A 20550-nucleotide genomic window follows, 5' to 3' on the forward strand; every position below is an offset into this window, starting at 1 on the left:
GTAGATTAGAGAAAAGAGTTCAAAATGTATGAGAATAGATGCAAGCGATGCGAGTATTTGGTGTCATGTTGGGAGAATTACAATTTGCAATTTGGTTGATATCAATGATCTCGACTAGTACTTTCATAAGATTTTCATGAAATATAGAGTTAAATCTGTGATATGTTATTTAAAGAAATGTTTATTCTCTTGCAGACAGTCAGGTTTTGTTAGGATAACGCTTCTTGAGGTCGTTGGTGGCCATCTATAAAAGCTACTCAGTAGCCGTCTAAATAAAAAATGTTTTTAGTGGCACCTGGCATGCCGAGAGCCTAAAGACAGCAATTTTCGATTGGGCATCCCTCTGAGTCACTCTCAAGTCTCAACCATCAAAGTCCAGCCAGAGGCTCCATTTTAGCTCGTCATGATGAGTGAGCATGAGGCCCAGTGTGGTGAAATTTTCCATCACTCAACTATCACGAACCTTGTGCCACAAACAGCGATATCATAGTTTGCGGGGATCCTCACAAACTCTCGCACTCAGAAAGAATACTGTTTTCTATTTTTCGAATCTATTTTCTCATAGAAGCCCGCTACTTTTGTCAGCACTGAGAAAACCACTTACACCACAGAGATTTGTTTCTCAAGCTGTGCCCACGATGGAGACAAGGATAGTCAAAGTCCCTAGCAAGGGATCCCTGGGTCATTTCAGACCTGGAAATGGTCTTGCTAAGCTGGACAGTTGGGAGATTAACCGTGAGAACAATGCGGCTCTCAAGGCACTGGAGGACGCAGCCCACGAGTTACGAACCACGGATACGCCTGTCGCATTCCCTACCGAGACTGTTTATGGCCTCGGCGCAGATGCTACTCGGACACCTTCGGTCAAGGGAATTTATTCTGCAAAGGGAAGACCTTCAGACAACCCTCTTATCTCGCATGTTTGCGACCTGGACATGTTGCGACAGTACATTGGTCACACAGACGAAAATCAAGATCCCATACCAGAGCGTTACAGGGCTTTAATAGAGAGATTCTGGCCCGGACCCTTAACAATTCTACTTCCCAACCCCGTCCCGTCAAAGTTGGCACCTGAAGTGACTGCAGGGCTAAAGACATTTGGCGTACGAATGCCTTCTTCACCCCTTGCTCTCTCCCTCATCAAACTTGCTGGTGTACCCCTGGCAGCGCCCTCTGCCAATGCCTCCACCAAGCCTTCGCCCACAGCGGCTCAGCACGTAAAGGACGATCTCGATGGAAGAATTGAACTTATTCTGGATGGAGGACACTGCCATGTCGGTGTTGAAAGTACTGTAGTGGATGGACTGTGCGACCCCCCTGTTGTACTCCGCCCTGGTGGTATTGGAATCGATGAGCTACGAACTTGCCCTGGCTGGGGAAACGTAACGATAGCCTACAAAGACAAGAGCGAAGAAGGAAAGGCAGCGCCTCGAGCACCAGGAATGAAGTACAAGCATTACAGCCCCAAGGCTACAGTAGTGCTCTATGAGTCAAGTTTCGAAAAAGGGGGTGACGGAATCGCCCTGTCTGACTTCGAGACGGCCAGTGAGACAGTCAATGACCATGCTACAAACGGTGACCGAAATAGAAGAAAGATTGGCGTTATCCGCACTCAACGATGGAAGTCAGGGGCTGGACTCCGATACGCTAACTTTCACCATCTTACCGATGTTAAAGCCGCCGACGAACAGGATGATTCACCATTCCAAGTATACGAAGGCGATTTATTAGACGACAAGGAGCAAGTCATAGGAACAATCCTGGATATCGACCTGGGCCGAGGCACGGAAGGGATTGCGCGAGGTCTCTTTGCAGCGCTGAGGGAGTTTGATCGAAGAGGCGCAGACACCATTTTCGTGGATGGCATAGATGATAAAAGTGACATCGCAGCGGCGGTCATGAATCGGCTCCGCAAAGCGGCGTCTGAAACTAGAGCATGAATGATCATATCAATTAGAACACCATCACCCTGTATTGAAAAGCACCTCCTTTCTTTGACCCTGTATCAGCCAGACCAGCCCAAACCAATGGCGCAGTGTCTTCCTCTTTTAAATTTTGGTTTGCATGCGGCGCTAGAATAACGACAAAACTCCTGAATATCTAGACGTAACCCTTTCATCCCCTTTACAGACCCTGTCGAAGCCAATCCGCCAGTTTCGACTTTCCTAGCTGCGCCAGGTTGTTGACGCCCTGCTCACTAAGGTCAATGCGACCAACGGGCATATCCTGTGTGGGTGCTCGGCTGACACGCTGAACAATGATGGTGGGGTCGGTCTCGAGAATGATGCCGTCGTCGACAATTTCGTCAATGGCGAGCGAAACAAGGTCGTAGTTCTCAACGATTGTTCTCTTATCGACGGATTGCCTGTAGTGACGCTGTTAGTGCATGCCTTGGAGGAAAGCGCAAGCTTGTGAAGGAAGACTCACTTGAAGAGCAGGTGGAGAGAGTCTCGTAGAGCAAGAATGGTGTTGTATAGCAGAATCTCGTTCTCGTCGACACTGCCAACAACATACATCATGACATCTGACTCCATCTTGTACAGCACAATTCTGTTGTCGTAGAGAATAATGTCGCCGGTCTGCTTGGCGGTCTTCTCAATAAGACCCTTCTCGAAAGCCTTTTGCGCCTTGACATCGGAGTAGGGGTTGGCTGAGGCGCTTGCGGGAGCTGTTTAGAACAGTTGTCAGCTGTCGTTGCGCCCAGTGGTATTATAGCGAGGGAAGCTCAGGGGAGGGTGGATGTACCATTGGGTGCTGAATGAGGCGGCTGGAAGTACTTTGCGAATATCCTGGAGCCGTCCTCTGTGCTGAGGATCAGGACGGCCTGAACCGCGAAAAGGGTCATTCCTGGAGACATGGTTGCGGTTTGTTGTATTGTTCGGTAGCTTGTAAGTACTTCCTACCTAAACGGTGGCCCCTCCAGATACAGATGCCAGCGATGCCACACTACGAACGAGGGATGCCGGAAGTAACGTTTGGCCGCTCCGGGACTTCTTATCTTATCGCAGCTCCTTCCCCTGTCTCGCGTAAAGCATTTTACGCGTGCAGGAAAAAGGAGACGCGACTCATCACCCAGCCAATCCCTAGAGTGGGTAGCAGGAAAAATGGTGTCCTAATTCTTAGAGTATAAAAATAAGTAGTCTAAGAGCAATTACCTAAAAGGCATAAAGTGGTCTAGTAATTTCGTCTATTATGCTTGCAGCGGTTAATTTTTCTGGTACCCTGAGGCCCCTCCCCCTCGTTCACTACCACTTTCCGAACGTCAACAGTACCTACTAAGCTAAACAAGGGTCAAGCCAACTTGTCTTTGTTTAGGTAACTTCACTTACACAATTCGCAAAACACAACATTATCCACCATGTCGTCTCCCACGAAAAGGTCGACACGCGGTTCAGCGACTCCTCGCCGTTCTGCTCGCAATCCCGATGCAGGAAACTCGCAGCTAGAGGTCCCTTCAAGTCCTCCTCTCAACTACCAGTCTTCGTCGCCAGGACCCAGCGGTCAGAATGACCTCCCCGGCGGCGTTTCCTCGCCATTCGCGCAGATGACAAACAGCCAGAGCACTCGAGCTCGCAGCAATATCCCTAGCTCGCCTTTTCGCCAGATGACAGATACCCAAAGCGACATTGATCCCCAGAGAACCCCCCGAGCTAACCCAACAACCCCTGCCTACCATGGAGGTGAGAAGCGACAAGACCAGACATATACGTGACGAGACTGACAAGTATAGGATCTTCTCCTGTTCGCTACGATCCCAGCTCAAGCCCCGGAAGGTCACTACGGCATCAGTCGGAGCTTCGAAGTGAAGCAAGTGGACTATTCCTGGGTTCCCAGATTGGTTCACCTGCGCCTCACCGTCGAGGTGATATCAATTCTGATGCAGCACGAACACCTCGTGCCTCTCGTCGGGTTATTCTTGACGACGCTGGTCGTGTGGTTCGTGAGGGCCCAGCTGATGGATCCGACGTCGCTTCATTCGCGAATAGAGACCCTAACACCTCAGAGGCTGATGTTCTCGGTGGACAAGGACAGAGTCTCATCTGGGGTACGACCGTTTCCATCGACGATACTTTTGCCTCATTCAAGGAGTTTCTTCGCAACTTTACACAGAAATATCGTATGTATCGCGATGGTGCGTCTGACGAGGAAGTTCAGAACGATCCTGATGCGGAATCGAAACCATACTGGGAGGCTCTGGAGAACATGCTGCTTCTGGGCGCGACACGACTTTACCTCGACATCTCTGACTTGAATCTTTACCCACCTACACGAAAGCTGTGGCATCAAATTCAAGCATACCCTCAAGAAATTGTGCCTGTTATGGATCAGTCCGTTCACGACATGATGGTAGAAATTGCCCGAGCAGAGACTATGAGAAACCGTTCTCAGAGCACTACTGGCCACCAGGCTTCTCAACACAGCACCCAGAGCTCTGAACCTAATTTCCCTAGCTCAGATAGACCCGAGGAGGCACCCACGCCTCGAGCACAGCCCGACCAACAGCAAGCTTCCCTGGAGGATCAGGTATCTTCATCTATCTATGTTCTCCGACCTTTCGGGTTGGACAAGACAACTAATCTGCGAGATCTCAACCCTTCTGGTAAGTGATATCTCTACCGATGTACTGTGCATGTGACTGACATATATCAGATATGGACCGCCTTATTTGCATCAAGGGCCTTGTCATCCGTACAACCCCTGTCATTCCTGATATGAAGGATGCTTTCTTCCGTTGCAATGTTTGCAACCATTCTGTCAACGTTGGTCTCGATCGTGGCAAGATCCGTGAACCTACCGAGTGTCCCCGTGAGATCTGCAAGTCCAAGAACTCCATGTTGATTGTTCACAACCGATGTTCTTTCGAAGACAAACAAGTTATCAAGCTTCAGGAGACGCCCGATGCGGTACCTGCTGGCCAGACACCTCATTCAGTCTCTGTCTGCGTTTACAACGAGCTCGTCGATTTCTGCAAGGCCGGTGACCGTGTTGAGCTGACTGGTATCTTCCGCGTTAGCCCTGTTCGTGTCAACCCCGCCCAACGTGCCGTCAAGAGCGTCCATAAAACCTATGTTGATGTTTTGCATATTCAGAAGGTCGACAAGAGGCGCATGGGCGCTGATCCGTCAACCCTCGGAATTGCCGGCGAGGAGGATGCTGAGGCTGGAGAGAATGGCATCGAAGAGACACGGAAGATCAGCGTCGAGGACGAGGAAAAGATCCGAGAGACAGCCGCTCGCGACGATATTTACGATCTTCTCTCTCGTTCTTTGGCTCCTTCGATCTACGAAATGGACGACGTCAAGAAGGGTATTCTGCTGCAACTCTTTGGTGGTACCAACAAGTCGTTCCAAAAAGGTGGTAGCCCCAAATACCGAGGTGACATCAATGTCCTCCTTTGTGGTGATCCTTCAACAGCCAAGTCTCAAATGCTTTCGTACGTTCACAAGATTGCTCCCCGCGGTGTCTACACCAGTGGTAAGGGATCATCCGCTGTGGGTTTAACTGCCTACGTCACGCGTGACCCAGAGACAAGACAGCTCGTTCTCGAGTCTGGAGCTCTTGTCTTGTCAGACGGCGGTGTCTGCTGTATCGACGAGTTCGATAAGATGTCGGATGCTACCCGCTCAGTACTCCACGAAGTGATGGAGCAGCAGACTGTTTCAGTTGCCAAGGCTGGCATCATCACTACTCTCAACGCGCGAACAAGCATTCTCGCCTCAGCCAACCCTATCGGTAGTCGTTACAACCCCGACCTCCCTGTTCCCCAGAACATCGACCTTCCTCCCACACTCCTCTCTCGATTTGATCTCGTGTATCTCATGTTGGACACTGCTGATGAGAAGAATGATCGTCGCTTGGCCAAACATCTTCTGTCTCTTTACCTCGAGGACAAGCCTCAGTCGGCTCCTACTGACAACGACATTCTGCCTGTTGAGTTCTTGACCCTCTATATCTCTTATGCGCGGTCTAAGATCCAGCCTGTCATCTCGCAGGAGGCTGCCCAAGAGCTTGTCGAATGCTATGTCGCCATGCGTGCTCTCGGACAAGATGTTCGCTCTGCTGACAAACGTATCACTGCTACAACCCGTCAACTCGAGAGCATGATCCGTCTGTCAGAAGCTCATGCCAAGATGCGTCTTTCCGAAACAGTTACTCGTGACGATGTCCGTGAGGCCAACCGTCTTATTCAGAGCGCCTTGAAGACTGCTGCTACAGACGCCAATGGTCGCATTGACATGAGTCTTCTCACCGAGGGAACCAGTGCTGCTGATCGCAAGCGTCGTGAGGACCTCCGTACTGCTATTCTGCGTCTCTTGGACGACATGACCGCCGGAGGTAACACAGTTCGATGGGGCGACGTCTCTCGCCGGCTGAGTGAGGGTGCCAGCATTCCCGTTGAACAATCTGAGTTCAACGAAGTGATGAGGGCTCTGGAGGCTGAGAATGCTATTATGATCATGGGCGAAGGCGCAAGAAGGACCATCCGTAGGGTGAATTCCGTTGCATAAGTATGATGTGAACGGCAAGAGGAGTTGACAATGTTGAATGTTATACCATGCAGAAAAGATGATGAAGGCTATTATTATATGACTAGAGTTGTATGATGGAGAACCCCCAGGCTGGGTCAGGCGTTTGGCATTATATGCGGGATAGATAGATGTTAACGATTAATTTGATTATCTAAAAACTATACTCAAATTCCAGACTAATTAATACTTAGTATTCTTAGTCCTCCTAAGCCCTAAGTATCCTTAGTATCCTTAGTATTCTTTTGTAATCTACCCTTCGAGGTCTGTTGCCGCCCTCAGCGCATCTCGTAAGGTATCAATCAGATCCTCTTCACTCTCCAGCCCGGCTGAAATACGTACGCTCGCTTCTCTGACGCCCAACCCATCCATATATGCCTTCTCTTCAGGCTTCTTGCTGAAAACCATCATATTATATGGCAACATAATCGTGACATGGCCTCCGAGGTGAGGACTTGGGTAAAATCCAGCCCTATTATAGAAGGATGTAGCTGCTTCAACAGTAGAGAATTCTACAGTCAGAAGACATCCATACCCTGGCTCTGGAAGATCCGGTGTCCCTTCCCGTAAGATGGCATCGTAGTTTGCCTTGTTATCTAGAAGGCTCGGATATTGCACGTTGATGACAGGAGAGTTGGGAGAGGATATGGCCTTGTCAAGAAAGTTTGCCATAGCGAGAGCATTTCGATTGAGAATCCTCGTTCGCTCAAGAAAATCGCTCGAGTTGGAAAGGAGCACTTGTGCGTCTGCGATGAAAAGCTCGTTATGGTGAGACTCCCGAAATAGAGAGTTGAGAGTCTTGTAATGAGATGATAGAGGATTGAGAACGACTGAACCGCCCATGACGTTAGCGTAACCACTGAAGGACTTTGTGATAGATGACAGTAGAATGTCCGAGTGGGAAATGACGTCTAAGTTGGCAAAGCCACCGATTGTATCGTCGATAGTGAGGAAGAAGTCATATTCCTCCGACTGCAGGTGTCAGTGAACAGGGTCTAATACTCATGCAATAGAGTCAACTTACAAGCCTCTTCAAACGAGCAGTATCGGGAGTGTCCAGTGTTGGATTTCCAGGAACTTCGACAAAAACATAACTCACAGACCTACCCGCATCTTTCTCCCCTTTAAGCCAGTTTTCAAAAATAGAAATCCCCTCAGAATCAACTCTTCCAAAATGCTTCATCCCTTGTGGACACTCTTCAATGAGATGGTGATATGTATTATGAAAGACGACACCTAGAAGGACGACAGTGCCAGGACGATGCTTCGTCAAGAGGGTGTTTGAGTAAAAAATGGCAGCCATTCCTGTTGGGTATAGAAACACATCTCTAGACGTGCATTTAACCTTGTTCGCGTCTCTCGGAGCACGATGGAGAAGTTCAACGATCCTATCTCGAAGAGCATCATGAACCTCACTCTCAGGAGTCCAGCTTGGCGACGGAAGAGTTTGCATTCCAGCTTCAAAGGACAATTCCTTGATGTTAGCTACACCCTTGAGAAGCTGCTCGGCTCCACGAAGAGAAATCCCCAGGCCGGGATTCTGCCAGGTGAGCATCATGACCGGCATCGTTGCTGGATTAAAGAGAATCACGTATAGCCGATGGCCAGATATTTCCACACATTTGAATACCACATCACGTTCAGCTACACGATTCTCGCCGCGGTTCGAGTGGGTGATATGGTGGAGAGTATATGGCCATATCGCAGGGCTAAGATAGACCAACGCAGCTTTACCAGCATGGCCAACGTGATTTGCAATCTCGTTACCAAGCTGCTCTTGTCAGTCAACTTCAAATGAGTGGCGGGGGTTGCTCTACCTGAGCAGCATAATGTGTAGCTACGAAGCGAGGGTAGATGTGAACCACTCTCTTCATAGGAGCATGATCGCCATCGCGAATAGCTTTAGCGACGTCCCATCTGGGAAGGTTTGTTATAACACTATAAGGAGTCTGCGGTGGGGGCGCATGTCCGAACTCGGATTGGGTCTTTAGAATTGTCATGATGGATAATGTTTAGAGGTTGAAAAAAGACTGTAGGTAGAGATGAAATTCGTGGGGGAGCCACAGAAACAACTATCGTGTAACGACAGTCCCCTCCCGGCTTTTATATATCGTATCACAGAACCCGTCATTTCGTTGGATAATGTCACAATAACGTCCTTCGTTCAGGATTGTTCAGCCTCATTCCAGAATCCTAGGGTTTTAAAAGCCATTAGCTGCCACATGATCGAGTACATTGGCGGGGCCAACTATACACAGCCGTTAACCTGCTCAGAGACCATGGTCTAGAACTGGAGCTTACAGAGAGTAGGTCGAAGCTTGGACGTCTTTGGCGTCGAGTTTATTTGCCATCAGTCATGAATAGGGTCTTGCTGACGTGGAGGTAGATGGATAATTGCAATAAGTATTACAGCTCCGTACTGATACGGAGAAATATTAGCATGCGAAGCTTTGAGGGCTTGTTCAGCAGACTTCCAGTTTGGGCCGAAGTTGGATGGTGAATTCTGGTAGCAAAAGAATTCTCGAAAGCGGCCAGTATGTTGGAAGTTGTTGCAGTAGGTAAAGGTCTGAAGAGATCGTATGACGCCGAATTGGCTATCGTGAGCATATATTGACTTAGTCAACAAAGATTGTACAATGGCGCTTTTATTTCAAATATCGCCTATCCCTCTCATGACTTCTTTTCCATCTTCTTGCTATAGAATACACTAAGAAAAAACCTGACAAAGGTTGATTGATTACTTCTGCCCGTGCTTATCATGACCACTTCCCAATAATCGCTTCAAGCCACACAGTATACAAATAGCCAGCTAAACAATAACTCTGTATTTTACCAGAGATCCCTTTCTCTGCCCTCAAACGCAAAGTTGAGAGCCACGCCAATGAAGAGAGCTCCACAGAGTACACTCGGTCCCCAGCGGTCGTAGAACTTGACAACCTTGCGAGATCGAATTCCTTGGCTTCTGTAGAGGTACGTCAACACGGAATAACAGAGACTCATAATGGCGAGCAGTGTAAAGACGCCTGCTACCCAGAAGTGAGCTCGCGTAGGATGGCTACCAAAGTTGAGTAGGGTTACAGCAATGGTACCGATATAGATAGAAAATTCGAGCTGCAATGTCATATTAGTTGCTGTGTTTGACGACGATAGAATCTTACTTACCCATCCCAAAAACGTTCTCTCGGCCGCAAAATAGACCTTGGGCTCGACTCGCACGGGTACGTAAATCTTCTTGCCAGGAGGCGCCTTGAATCTCTTGTTTTGAATGACGCCCTGTCCAAACAGACCTTGCAGTCGGTCGCTGCGTGGGACTTCAGTGCTACGAGGCGCGGGTATGGCTGCCTTGAGCGCAGTAACCGTATGTCGTCCCAAAGCCTGTCCAATGTGTCGGCCCTTGGTGGAGAGCAGAGTCGAATAGTAGCGCCAGCCGCCTTCACGTTTAGCGACTTCCAGCTCATAGTTCTCGTCATACTCCTCATCCGAATCGTAAAGACAATCCTCGTTCACGTCAGGTAGGTCGGTTATTTGACCCTCCACATCCACAGCTGGAAGTCCTCGGCGTCGGCTGGCGCCTTGCGCACTCGATTCTCCGTTGTTACCATTAGTTCCGTTAGTACCATTGCGACCAGAACCCTCAAGTTCTTCATCGTCGGAGTCCAGGTCCTCATCATCATCGGATGTATTTGTTGTTCCTGACAGGCCAGGTCGTCGAATACCGAAGTCGTGGGTAACAGGCTTGCGGATGTCGACATCCATCTGTGGCATCCAGAAAGGTAGGAGATCGATTCTATCAGGGAACAGAGTAGCCGTGCCGTGGATGAACTTTGAGAATTTAGGAACAGCCTCGACCAGGTGTGACGAAATAAGCTGTCGAACCCACTCAGGAGGCTCTTGTCCAGCCTGAGTCTGGAGCTTGACCTCCAGAACAGCATAAGGGAATCGTTCAACGTCTTCAGCAGGCAGCTGCGAGAAGGGGAAATCTATACCAATGTCCATACGTCGCCAGTTGTCTCCACAGCGAGAGCGACCATCGAGGTTATCCTCCCTCACCATTGTCAGCTCCGTATCAAGGGAGATTCGTACTCGAGCATCGGCAGGAAGCTGGAACGCAGTACGGTTGTAGAAAGATCGACAGACAGGCTTATAACCCTTTTTGAGCACTGAGTACTGAACCTCGGATGCTAATCGCTCGTCCTCAGCAATGGCCTTTTCAGACTTCTTGCCTTCCTTGCGTGCCTTGTCAAATATGGCAGCAGGGAGAAGCTCTCCTTTCATGTATGCGTTGACATTCTTCTCTTTCATGGAGAACCGAGCCTTGACGGACTTTTCACCAGTCCAATCCTCTCGATGTGTTTTGCGCTCAACGAAAATAGTCTCAGTCTTCATGCCACCATACCAACGCAATCGAATGGCTTCGGCGCCTTCGGTCTTCTTCAGTCGGCCTTCGTACAAGTCCCACGTATCAGGATTGTCGTAGTAAATCGACGTGATGGCTGAATCCTGAGGGTCAAAATCCTTATTGGCATTGAAGACAAGAACAGGCAAGTGCTTCAGGATAATAAGCTTCAATTCTGTCACATTATCGGGATGAACCCAGTATTTAGTCGTTTGACGGATGAAACTGGCTTGACCTCCACCGGCAGCGCTGTCACCCTTGACGGGATTTCCACGAGTTCGGACGAGGTCGTAAAGCTTGGACAACTTGATGACAGACGCGTCGTAGTTTTCCTCGTAAAAGGGCTTGGCTTTAAGTCGGCTATCGAAAACGGGCTTCAAGTACCATCCGGTCATTTTCTGGGCGTGGAGTTAGATCATTGCTGCATGGGATCCGTAAAGGGCGGTGACTTACATCGTGCTTCTTAATGATCTTGTAAAAGCCGGTATAGTTAAGCTGGACAAACTTGGCGAGGTCGTGGACATCGGCAATGATATCGCTGAGATCCTCTTCAAGCAACATAAACTCTTCCTCGGTAGGGCCATTCTCACCGAGACCGCGCTCGTTGAGGCGGTTAACAACTTCCTTGACCTCGCGCTCGCTCACAGCAATGCGACGGGAAATTTCCATAGCCTTCACCTTTTGCTTTGTGTGAACCTTCTCCAGCTCGATCTCGAGCTTGGCGACGAATCGTGTCTCGTCATCTTCGGTCCATTCAGGTCCCTTGGCTGCACCTTTGATAGGGCCAGTAGACCTTTTAAGCTCATCCTTCAGACCATCGTAATCGATATAGTACCACTGATACTCGTGGATAACGCTAGAGCGAAGCTGCTCTCCGAACTTCATGACGACGACACCGGGTCGAACCGATGGGTTGTTGCCCGAGCGGGTGCTGAGCCAAGTTCTGGAATGGGTCTTGAGGTCTTGAACAATCAGCATGTGCGCATTGACGAAATAAGATGTCGCATCCGTGGGATTGAGTTCAACGGCGAGAGCAATAGACGGATGGGTAACAAAGCCAATGGATCAAACAATCAATGGATAGATGCTAGTGATGCAGCTCGTTGCTTGTGCTAAGGGCAGCTCTTGTTATGGTTGCTTACCTGGAGAAAATAACAAGAAGAGAGAGCGAGACAATGTTTTGGTGTAATAGTCGAAGTTAAGAGTCCAGGACTGGCGACGAGACGGAAAGAGGCAGAAATGATCAATTCGCAATGCAAAGGGCAACTGACGACCAACCGTAAAGCGACCACTGCAAGTTAAGTTGGGTTACGGTACGAAAAATGTCAAGGTTTCCCTGCCTCGGATTGATTTCTTGGTCGCTTGTTATCGTCGGCCTCGATCAACAGACTTTAGGTCGCGCGTTATGTGGAGCAAGAAGCCAATCCTGGCTTAGTTGGCGTTGTCCCGGGTTCAAGCTCAGGTTCGAGACAGCTCTGAGTCTCAGCGCATTGACGAATCATAATATGTCCTGTAGCAACGTGCACGTCACTACAAATAGGTCAGTGGGTGGCCAGGGGAACGTAGTAGGCAAGAAAACTGGCGCTGAAGAAGAGAGAGGATCCGCTGAGTTTTTAGCGGCCGTTCTTTCAACTCCATCACGGATCGCAACCTTGAAGCGTCATTCTTGCAGGCACAGATTGGACTATAACACGAACGGTATGCGAGCACAAACTATTGGTTCATGGATTATTCGATGTGACATTTTTAGCCAGTCAGCACTGCACCTAAAGACACTGTATCATCCAGGTTCATCCTTTTACATATGCACGTGTATAACGAATGCATCAAATCAAATCAAATCAACAAGCCCCCAGCTTGTATCAAATCGGCCTGGTAGACTTAGTAGCCTGCTACAGTGGAGTGCATGGGTCAATTCGACTGGGGATGTTCAGTGGAGCAAAGATGAGGCTCGCTCGGTGTCAAATTCGACAATCAAGTCCGTGTTCTACAAGTCTCTGGCCCCGTCAACTTGCACGAATCTGGCAGATTAGAGATTTATCCTGCCTCGATACTCGGGAAATCGGCTCTAATTGATTCCACTCAACCCATTTCGAGATACCTAGACAAACGCCTAGACGGGTGTAACCGTTCATCCACCCTTGCTGCGTCTTGTCCAACCATCCATCAAGACATTAGAAAACTAGCTACTAGGAGCGTAAGAGACGAAATCAGTAGATCGGTTTACGCCACTTAGACCCGACGTCTTAGGCTGTTTATTTTTGTACCACAAAGCTGAGAGGTCAACTTTTCTGGTCCACTAACCATCTCCAAGGCTTGTGTGCCCCTCCAAAGAAACAACCCCGCGACACATTTTTTTATTTTTTGATAGTGACTAGCTGCCCCTCCATAAGTCAAGTCATAATGGCCGCAACGGCATCCAAGTTCGATGATTCTATGCCTGCGCGCATATCATCTGATTGCCCTGGAGAAATTCGGGAAGTTCTATACCATGCTTGGGGCCACGACAGGAGTGGCTTGAAGAACCTCCTCAAAACAACTGGCAAGGCCAATGCCCAGGACCCCAAGACCGGAGAGACACCCTTGCATGCAGCCATCCGTGCTTGCGGGCCTGCTTCCCCCGATGATAATGACGAGGAAGAAGATGGTTCAGTTGAGGAGGCCAGGGAAATAATCCATGATCTTTTCCTTCAAGGTGCCATCTGGAACGATGTCGACAACAACAATGAGACACCCGGCTGTCTTGCTCTTAGACTGGGTCGCAAGTCTCTTTACCAACTTTGCCTCGAGGCTGGAGTTCGAGCAGAGCTTCTGTTCGCTCTTATGGGAGGCTATGAGGAGCTTTCATCTGGCTCAGAGGACGGTGACGAAGAGATGGAGGTCCAACAGGACGACGATGAGGAGGCTCCCCAGCTGGTTTCCACCGAGGACGTCGAACCTACCGTAGAAGAGCCCAAGTTCATTCCTCCTGATGCAAAAGAGAAGCAAGTTACGAGCGAGGAGTATCTCAACTCAAAACTAGTATACGACGATGCGAAGCTTGTTGATTCCGATCTTAATGGTGTCATGATGGCCTGGGAGACGGACATTATGCGCCGTTCCGTTGCCGCCCTCATCCCCGACTCAGCTCCGGGTAAGCGCATCCTCAACATTGGTTTTGGTATGGGTATTGTTGATGGTATGTTCGCCGAGCTCAAGCCCTCGCGCCACCACATTATCGAGGCGCACCCCAGCGTCCTTGAACACCTTTCCAAGGACAAGTCCAAGTTCGGCCCTAGCTGGGAGAAGAGCGGACCTGAAGAGGGTGCCTTCAAGGTGCACAAGGGAAAGTGGCAGGATATTGTGCCCAGGCTACTTGAGGATGGCGAGGTCTACGACGCCATCTACTTCGACACCTTTGGTGAAGACTACTCACAGCTGCGTCACTTCTTCTCCGAGTGCATCATCGGCATCATGGACCAAGACGGCAAGTTCAGCTTCTTCAACGGACTTGGAGCTGACAGAAAGATCTGTTACGATGTATACACAAAGGTAGTCGAGATGCAGTGTGCTGATGCCGGTCTTGACGTTGAATGGGAAGAGAGCGATGTAGACATGGCTGGTCTAGAAAAGGCTGGCGAGGGAGAATGGGAGGGCGTACGAAGACGCTACTGGACCCTGGACAGTAAGACAACCCATACAGCCACCATTTACGATGACACGACCCAGCTAATTTACTTCACAGAATATCGATTACCTATTTGCACATTCATGGGTTAAGCGTACATATATATCCATCAACAGAAATTAGGGGGCTTGTCCGTGACATACTCGCCTTTCGGTAGTCCTTGAGCATCCCCTCGTGTCTATCCGTGCTATGATTCAAGTACACCCCTTTCTCCATTTTCCGGTCCATTCTTAAACCGTTGTGTTTACCTCACGCCTTTGCTAAATCGATTCCGCTTTGAGTTTATTTGAAGTTCTCGGGGTGAAGGATACCCGCCATGTTACCCTCGTTGATTCGCTTAAGCGTCAGGGCGGCAATCAGGGCGGCGCCGACACCGCTACCGTCCTCAGCAGTCAGGACTTCAATAGGGTCCTCGTCCTTCTTGTTGGCCTTCTCGGGCCAGTCGAGAATCTCCCGCAGAGCCTTGGCACCACGCTCCTTGAAGTGGGGGTACTTGTTGAATACGGAACCGTCAGCACCGACATGGCAAGATTGGTAGTTCTTCTTCTTGCAGATAGCAGCAACACCACAGGCCGAGAGGCGGGCAGCTCGTGTGCCGATGAGCTCGGCGGTTCTGCGGATAAGCTCAAGCTCGGGTTGTGTGCACTTCAAGTTCAGCTTCTTGTTGAAGAGGTCGTTTGTCTCGGACAGGTTCTCCCAGGGATCCCTAAGAATAGTAGGTTAGTTGTGATCGTAGTATCAGATGTGTATTATAACGTACTCCTCAATGGCAGACAGGAAAGAGGCATCAAGAGAGTAAGGCTTGCGGAGGAGAGCAATATCTTGGTTCTCGAAGATGTGAATGGACTTGTTGTCGTGAAGGTCGACAAGAATGAGTCGGAAGATTTCACCAAGGTAGAGACCAGCGATCATCTTCTCAAAAGCCTGTTGGCCAGGGCGAGGAGACTCCTTATCAATAATGACATCGTAGGGAGTTCGGGGGAGGACCTTATGCTCGTTGTCGAAAGCACCCCACTCGCAGTTGATAGCCATAGGCAAATCAGCAGGCAGGTTCAGGTCAGCAATCTTGGGGATCGAGCCGCAGTCTTCCATGTATGCGGCGTTGCAGCCTGTGCCGAAAATGCAGCCAATCTTCATGGCAGTATCGGTGTAGGCGGAGGCAATCAATGTGCCGGTAGTATCATTGATGATAGCCGCAAGCTTGATAGGAACGCCCTGTATACCGTGGTCAGTAAGTCGTTGTTGTCTTCGAGGTCAATCCAACATACTCGAGCCTTCAAGGCCTCCTCGAACATGGGGACAATGTTCTTGCCCTCGACACCGTCAATGTCGAAGCCCTTGGTCCATCGCTGGAGGATACCCTCGTCGATGTAGTTCTGGGTGGCGGGGTACGAGAATGTGAAACCAAGAGGGATCTTCTCCAATTTGCTGCAGTCTCCGTGGTGTGTCTCGAGGAACTGGTAGAGACATTCGGCGATGTATTCCCACAGCTCCTCAGAGGTGCCGGACTTGAGCTCCTCGGGCATGCGGTACTTGGACTGGATGATGTCGAACTCAGACTTCTCGTCAGTGAGTGTGATTTGGCACACTCTCAGGTTGGTGCCGCCCATATCGAGGGCCAGGTAGGTGCCGGTTTCATAGCCATCGGGGTATGACATAACCCAGGTAGGGTTCATAGGCTAAAGAGCGCATTAGAAGCAGGATTTGAAATGCAATATTTCTAACTCACGATACTACCGCCCTCAACGCTGAGACCTGCTTCGTGTTAGCTCATATCTCAGTCTGTCCCTTTGTTCGTGTATCGTACCCTTGGCGAGTTCAGAAACAAAGTGATTGGTGATCTCCTTAAGCTTGCTGGGCTCTACCGTGAAGAGATTCTCAAGCTTGTTAATCTCTTCGGCGAGGTCCTTGGGGACATCGGCCATAGATCCTGTCATGTTTGTCGTTAGCAATTGATTCTTGACGTTGTTTTGCTATTTCTTTGTAGTACAGCTGTAAGGGAAATAAAGGGGAAGGTTCTGGAGAAAAGGGAGGTTGCCAAGAGAAACGCATTCTGGTTCTAGTGCTACAAAGGCACTGCCCAGTACCGCGCCTACATCATGAAAGTAGGACAATGTTTGCCAGCTGGCGAATCGAGATGCCTGCTATGAATGTCGACCTCACGTAATACACCATCTCTGGCGGCTCTTTTCTTCTTTAAGCATAAATGTCACGGTTCCAGGAACTGAGTGCACCATGGCGGAAGCCTGCATTTGGACAAGTTCGAGCAGTCAATGGTACGGGCTTTCGATCTTGCACTGCTGGTTTCCCAATCGCGACCTTTATCGAAGTATAGAGGGTTTCATCTTGCTTCTGACGTCTGACTCCACGGTCTGGGCTGAAGATGGAGCCAACATCGTCATTGCAGCTCATTTTTGCTGGTTCTGCCCCACCAATCTCGAACAATCAACAGCTGGCAAAAGTACAATCAAGGCATCCAAAACCACAAGACGTCAAGCTTGGCGGCACGAGGGGAATGCGTAAGAAGTAACGAAACAAGCAATGGGCATACGTACCCTTTCGGGAGGGAGGGCGACGAGGACCAAGACCGACCATTTTGGTGAGGTATGTCTGATTTGGCGGGGTTCGGATTTGGCGGGGTAAGCTCTTGTTGAAGTTGAATAGGAACGTGTTTGGGTTGGGAGGGTTTTCAGGGACAGAACCAAAAAAAGAAGAGGTTGGTATAGGTATTAAGCAATCGATAGCAGTAGGTCGAGGTAGGGGGAGGCAGAGGGTTTTTAAAGTAGCCCAGGTCAGGCCAAACCAGATAAGTTATGGGACAGGATAGGATGGAGGGAAGTAGGTGGAGCAGACAGCACCTTACGTAGCTGCAGAGGAGGTACGAGCTGGGCTAGGCTAACTCGACGTTTGGCTGTGGTAGGCAGTAGAAGCAGCTAATAGATTCTCACTCAGTGAGTGGAAGCTGCCCGTTAAACGGAAGATGCGCAGGGAGCCTCAGGTCATTAATCGGCTGGGCAGTATTAAAGTACATCTACCTGCATGAAGTGTTGACATGTACTTTATTTGAAATCTTATGACCAATTGACCAGTCCCAGGTCATCCCAGGTCCCCGCCAAATGTCTTGTCTTTGGATTCTCGACTCTCAACTATCTCACAAGCATGCAGCATGTACATATCTTTGTAATTACTAAATGCCTGCAGCTGCTTCTAGCTACCTACGCATTGACCGCTTCATCACAAAGCAAAATAAGCAAAAAGACAACTCCTGCTTTGAAGCTGGTCTTGATTTGAAATTAGCTGCCTCACGCTTAAAAGCGCCGGTGTGGTCCGAGACTGTGGATTGGGATTTCTTTCCCCTCGATTACAGCCCTGGTGTTGAGCTCTTGTCGGGCCGTTGGAGGGGACAGTCTAGTGGCTACTAAGTTGATAGTCACGCAACAATAACATATATCTCAATTATTTGTCAAAAGAATATTTTATTCCAAAGGAGTTACCAGAGAAGGACCATGCTAACATAATACACCGACTATACACATACCTCTTCTCTCAACCTCTATGTCGTAGAAAACATGGGGGTTGGCCACGTTGAGTTGATATCTTGAGCTTGGTAACATGATGTCAGGTCACAGTAAGCCACATTTCGTGGGGAGGTCCCCAAGCCAAGGTACCTCTAAGCTTGTTGACACCTCAAGCATTCGACAGCCCGCCCAGTCATCTCTAGCCCCATCAAAATGGTAACAATGGATATGCAAAGCTAATGCTAACATACCAGCCCGGGTCCGGCGCTACGATTCTCCCGTCTCATCAATCTAGCCACGTTTTCATTGGCTGCGCAACCTGACCTACCCTGAAGCTTTCGCTGACGTGCAACGTATGCTTTTTGGGAAGCTGTCTCAGGAGTGCTGCGAAGCTGAGGTGTCGAGAGTTGTGAGCTTGCATCAACCAAACTTTGTTTGTCCACAATTCTCCTCGGCACACGGCCACGAATCTTTTCATACCTGACAGCTTTGGATCTACTCAATTGATGAGTAAATCTTCACCCGAGCCGTCATCATGAAGCCGTTCGCCATTACCACGGCGCTCTTTAGCTTGGTCTCCGCCGCACTCGCTGGCGCAAGCACCGAGTCCAAGACATCAAAGATCATCCTGCCTGCCGACTTCAAGCCTCCCCAGGTTTTCCAAAACGCCAATTTGGTGCACGTCATCTCCCTCGAGAAGAATTACGTCAAAGAACAGATTAACGTCCTTGTTGAGAACGTCGCGAAGGAGCCACAGACAGAGTACTATGTGCCATTCACCACTGAACAGCTACCTCGTGTAGGAGGTTTCGAGGTCAAAGATCGAAAGGACGCGAACGCGGGGCCGTTTGTGGCCGAGACTGTCGAATACGACGCCAACAGGTAGCTTCTTCAAGCTTCACGCCGAGATAATAATGCTAACTCAACACATTAGTGATGTCCAATACTACCGCATTCAATTACCTACGCCACTCAAGCCTGGTGCTCAACAGACGCTCGGCATTACTTACTACTACCTGAAGGCCTATACCCCTTCTCCTGCAGCTATCTCCCAGAGAGCTAGACAGTTCCTCGCCTACGACTTCTCCGTCTACGCACCATCCGCCTACACCACGAAGAAGCAGAAGACCGAGGTCAAGGCCGGTACCTCCAACATTCCCGATTACACAAAGCTCCCTGGAAGTGGCGACGTCAAAGAGTACCCCGTCAAGCAAGGCTCCAAGCTTATCTATGGTCCTTTTGAGGAGAAGCCCGCCGGTGCCGTCTCCCCCGCGCGTGTTCGTTTCGAGTTTCAGAAGCCTGTGACCCACGTCAAGGAACTGGACCGTGATATCGAGGTTAGCCACTGGGGCGGCAACATTGCCTTTGAGGAGTACTACGATCTACACTACCGCGGTGCCAACCTGACCGGCCCCTTCAGCCGAGGAGACTTCACAAAGGATCTGATCCAAGGCAATCGCCCCAGTCATGCGCTCTCCGACATGCGAGTTCCTCTCCAGGTAGGAAGTGTGGACGCCTACTATGTCGATGTTATTGGCAACATTTCGACGTCCCGATTCCGATCCAATAAGCGAGAGGCTCTTCTTGAGATCAAGCTCCGCTACCCTCTGTTCGGCGGCTGGAAGGCCCCTTTCACTATCGGATGGAACTCAGATACTTCCAATTTTTTGCGCAAGACGGCGACTGGAGGTTACGTTCTTCGAGTTCCTTTCATTGAGGGCCCCAAGCAGCTCGAGGGTGTCGAGTATGAGCAAGTCAACGTCAACGTCCTTCTCCCCGAGGGCGCTGAGTGAGTTAATACGCTGATCCTTGTTTGCAATCAATCTAACCATTAAATAGGAACGTCAAGTTCTACACCAACGTTCCCGAGTCGTCCATCATGTCGACCTCGGTTGATCTAACCCGAACTTACCTCGACACCATTGGCAGAACGCATGTCAGTATCAAGGCGAGAAACCTAGTTGACGAGTTCCGGGATCGATACCTCATCATCTCCTACGATGCGCCTTTGTCGAGCGCTCTCCGAAAGCCTCTAATCATCTTTGCCAGTGCGATGGCGGTCTTCGTGACTACTTGGGCTCTGGGTCAACTGCAAGTGGAATTTAAGCAGAAGAAATAGACGTTTAAATAGAACGGGGCATCTGTCTTTGATCGAGAAATCTTCGCTTTGCAGGGTTGCGGAAGCGAATTTTTAAGACAGGATGTAAAAGTGCAACATAGAAGGGAATCTCATAATGAAACAAGTTTCTAGTTTGAAAAGTGAGGAAGCGTCATATGACTGTTAAACGCTCGCTTGGCTTGGGTCATGTTTTAACCAAAACGAGGCTTTGAGTCAGCAAAGCCACCCATTACAAAAAAGCCAGGGCCCAAGCCGTTATTTGCACAGGTTGGCCAGTTCGTAAGACCAGGTCCAGCCTTCTTATTAATAGCAAACTTTACTTT

The 20550-nt window shown here is 49.5% G+C and overlaps 9 protein-coding genes across 9 annotated transcripts; 5 read left to right on the forward strand and 4 right to left on the reverse strand.

Annotated features, from left to right (window-relative positions):
* Window positions 1–638: 638 nt before the first annotated feature.
* On the forward strand, window positions 639–1940 carry EDB82DRAFT_544093 (DHBP synthase RibB-like alpha/beta domain-containing protein; the record flags this gene model as incomplete). The annotated part of the gene is made up of 1 exon (XM_025735353.1): window positions 639–1940. The coding sequence occupies one exon, from the start codon at window positions 639–641 to the stop codon at window positions 1938–1940; it is 1302 nt and encodes a 433-aa protein (XP_025587886.1).
* A 184-nt stretch (window positions 1941–2124) lies between these two features.
* EDB82DRAFT_472780 (Longin-like domain-containing protein) lies at window positions 2125–2857 on the reverse strand (the record flags this gene model as incomplete). Its single annotated transcript, XM_025735342.1, has 3 exons — window positions 2125–2365; window positions 2428–2668; window positions 2746–2857. The coding sequence occupies 3 exons, from the start codon at window positions 2855–2857 to the stop codon at window positions 2125–2127; spliced, it is 594 nt and encodes a 197-aa protein (XP_025587885.1).
* Window positions 2858–3054: 197 nt separating this feature from the next.
* EDB82DRAFT_458632 (MCM2/3/5 family-domain-containing protein) lies at window positions 3055–6691 on the forward strand. Its single transcript, XM_025735331.2, has 3 exons — window positions 3055–3680; window positions 3731–4600; window positions 4651–6691. The coding sequence occupies exons 1-3, from the start codon at window positions 3359–3361 to the stop codon at window positions 6507–6509; spliced, it is 3051 nt and encodes a 1016-aa protein (XP_025587884.1). The 5' UTR covers window positions 3055–3358; the 3' UTR covers window positions 6510–6691.
* A 12-nt stretch (window positions 6692–6703) lies between these two features.
* Window positions 6704–8671, reverse strand: EDB82DRAFT_107075 (pyridoxal phosphate-dependent transferase). Its single transcript, XM_025735320.2, has 3 exons — window positions 8345–8671; window positions 7552–8298; window positions 6704–7499 (listed from the first exon to the last, which is right to left on the reverse strand). Exons 1-3 carry the CDS (start codon window positions 8525–8527, stop codon window positions 6780–6782), a joined length of 1650 nt encoding a protein of 549 aa, XP_025587883.1. The 5' UTR covers window positions 8528–8671; the 3' UTR covers window positions 6704–6779.
* A 431-nt stretch (window positions 8672–9102) lies between these two features.
* EDB82DRAFT_107129 (VTC domain-containing protein) lies at window positions 9103–12116 on the reverse strand. Its single transcript, XM_065606964.1, has 3 exons — window positions 12066–12116; window positions 11377–11885; window positions 9103–11321 (listed from the first exon to the last, which is right to left on the reverse strand). Exons 2-3 carry the CDS (start codon window positions 11806–11808, stop codon window positions 9357–9359), a joined length of 2397 nt encoding a protein of 798 aa, XP_065465941.1. The 5' UTR covers window positions 11809–11885; window positions 12066–12116; the 3' UTR covers window positions 9103–9356.
* Window positions 12117–13230, forward strand: EDB82DRAFT_107084 (uncharacterized protein). The gene has a single exon (XM_065606962.1). It carries the CDS (start codon window positions 12246–12248, stop codon window positions 12954–12956), a length of 711 nt encoding a protein of 236 aa, XP_065465942.1. The 5' UTR covers window positions 12117–12245; the 3' UTR covers window positions 12957–13230.
* A 1-nt stretch (window position 13231) lies between these two features.
* EDB82DRAFT_107096 (arginine N-methyltransferase 2) lies at window positions 13232–14897 on the forward strand. Its single transcript, XM_065606963.1, has 2 exons — window positions 13232–14587; window positions 14648–14897. The coding sequence occupies exons 1-2, from the start codon at window positions 13327–13329 to the stop codon at window positions 14680–14682; spliced, it is 1296 nt and encodes a 431-aa protein (XP_065465943.1). The 5' UTR covers window positions 13232–13326; the 3' UTR covers window positions 14683–14897.
* On the reverse strand, window positions 14778–16676 carry EDB82DRAFT_107121 (putative hexokinase HXK1). The gene is made up of 5 exons (XM_025735287.2): window positions 16398–16676; window positions 16320–16345; window positions 15859–16269; window positions 15351–15805; window positions 14778–15296 (listed from the first exon to the last, which is right to left on the reverse strand). Exons 1-5 carry the CDS (start codon window positions 16525–16527, stop codon window positions 14873–14875), a joined length of 1446 nt encoding a protein of 481 aa, XP_025587880.1. The 5' UTR covers window positions 16528–16676; the 3' UTR covers window positions 14778–14872.
* A 1735-nt stretch (window positions 16677–18411) lies between these two features.
* EDB82DRAFT_107242 (Ribophorin I) lies at window positions 18412–20415 on the forward strand. Its single transcript, XM_025735265.2, has 3 exons — window positions 18412–18990; window positions 19043–19897; window positions 19948–20415. Exons 1-3 carry the CDS (start codon window positions 18644–18646, stop codon window positions 20225–20227), a joined length of 1482 nt encoding a protein of 493 aa, XP_025587878.1. The 5' UTR covers window positions 18412–18643; the 3' UTR covers window positions 20228–20415.
* The last annotated feature ends 135 nt before the right edge of the window (window positions 20416–20550 follow it).

The sequence above is a fragment of the Fusarium venenatum genome (genome assembly GCF_020744135.1).
Source record: "Fusarium venenatum strain MPI-CAGE-CH-0201 chromosome Unknown EDB82scaffold_1, whole genome shotgun sequence".
Lineage (NCBI taxonomy): Eukaryota > Fungi > Ascomycota > Sordariomycetes > Hypocreales > Nectriaceae > Fusarium > Fusarium venenatum.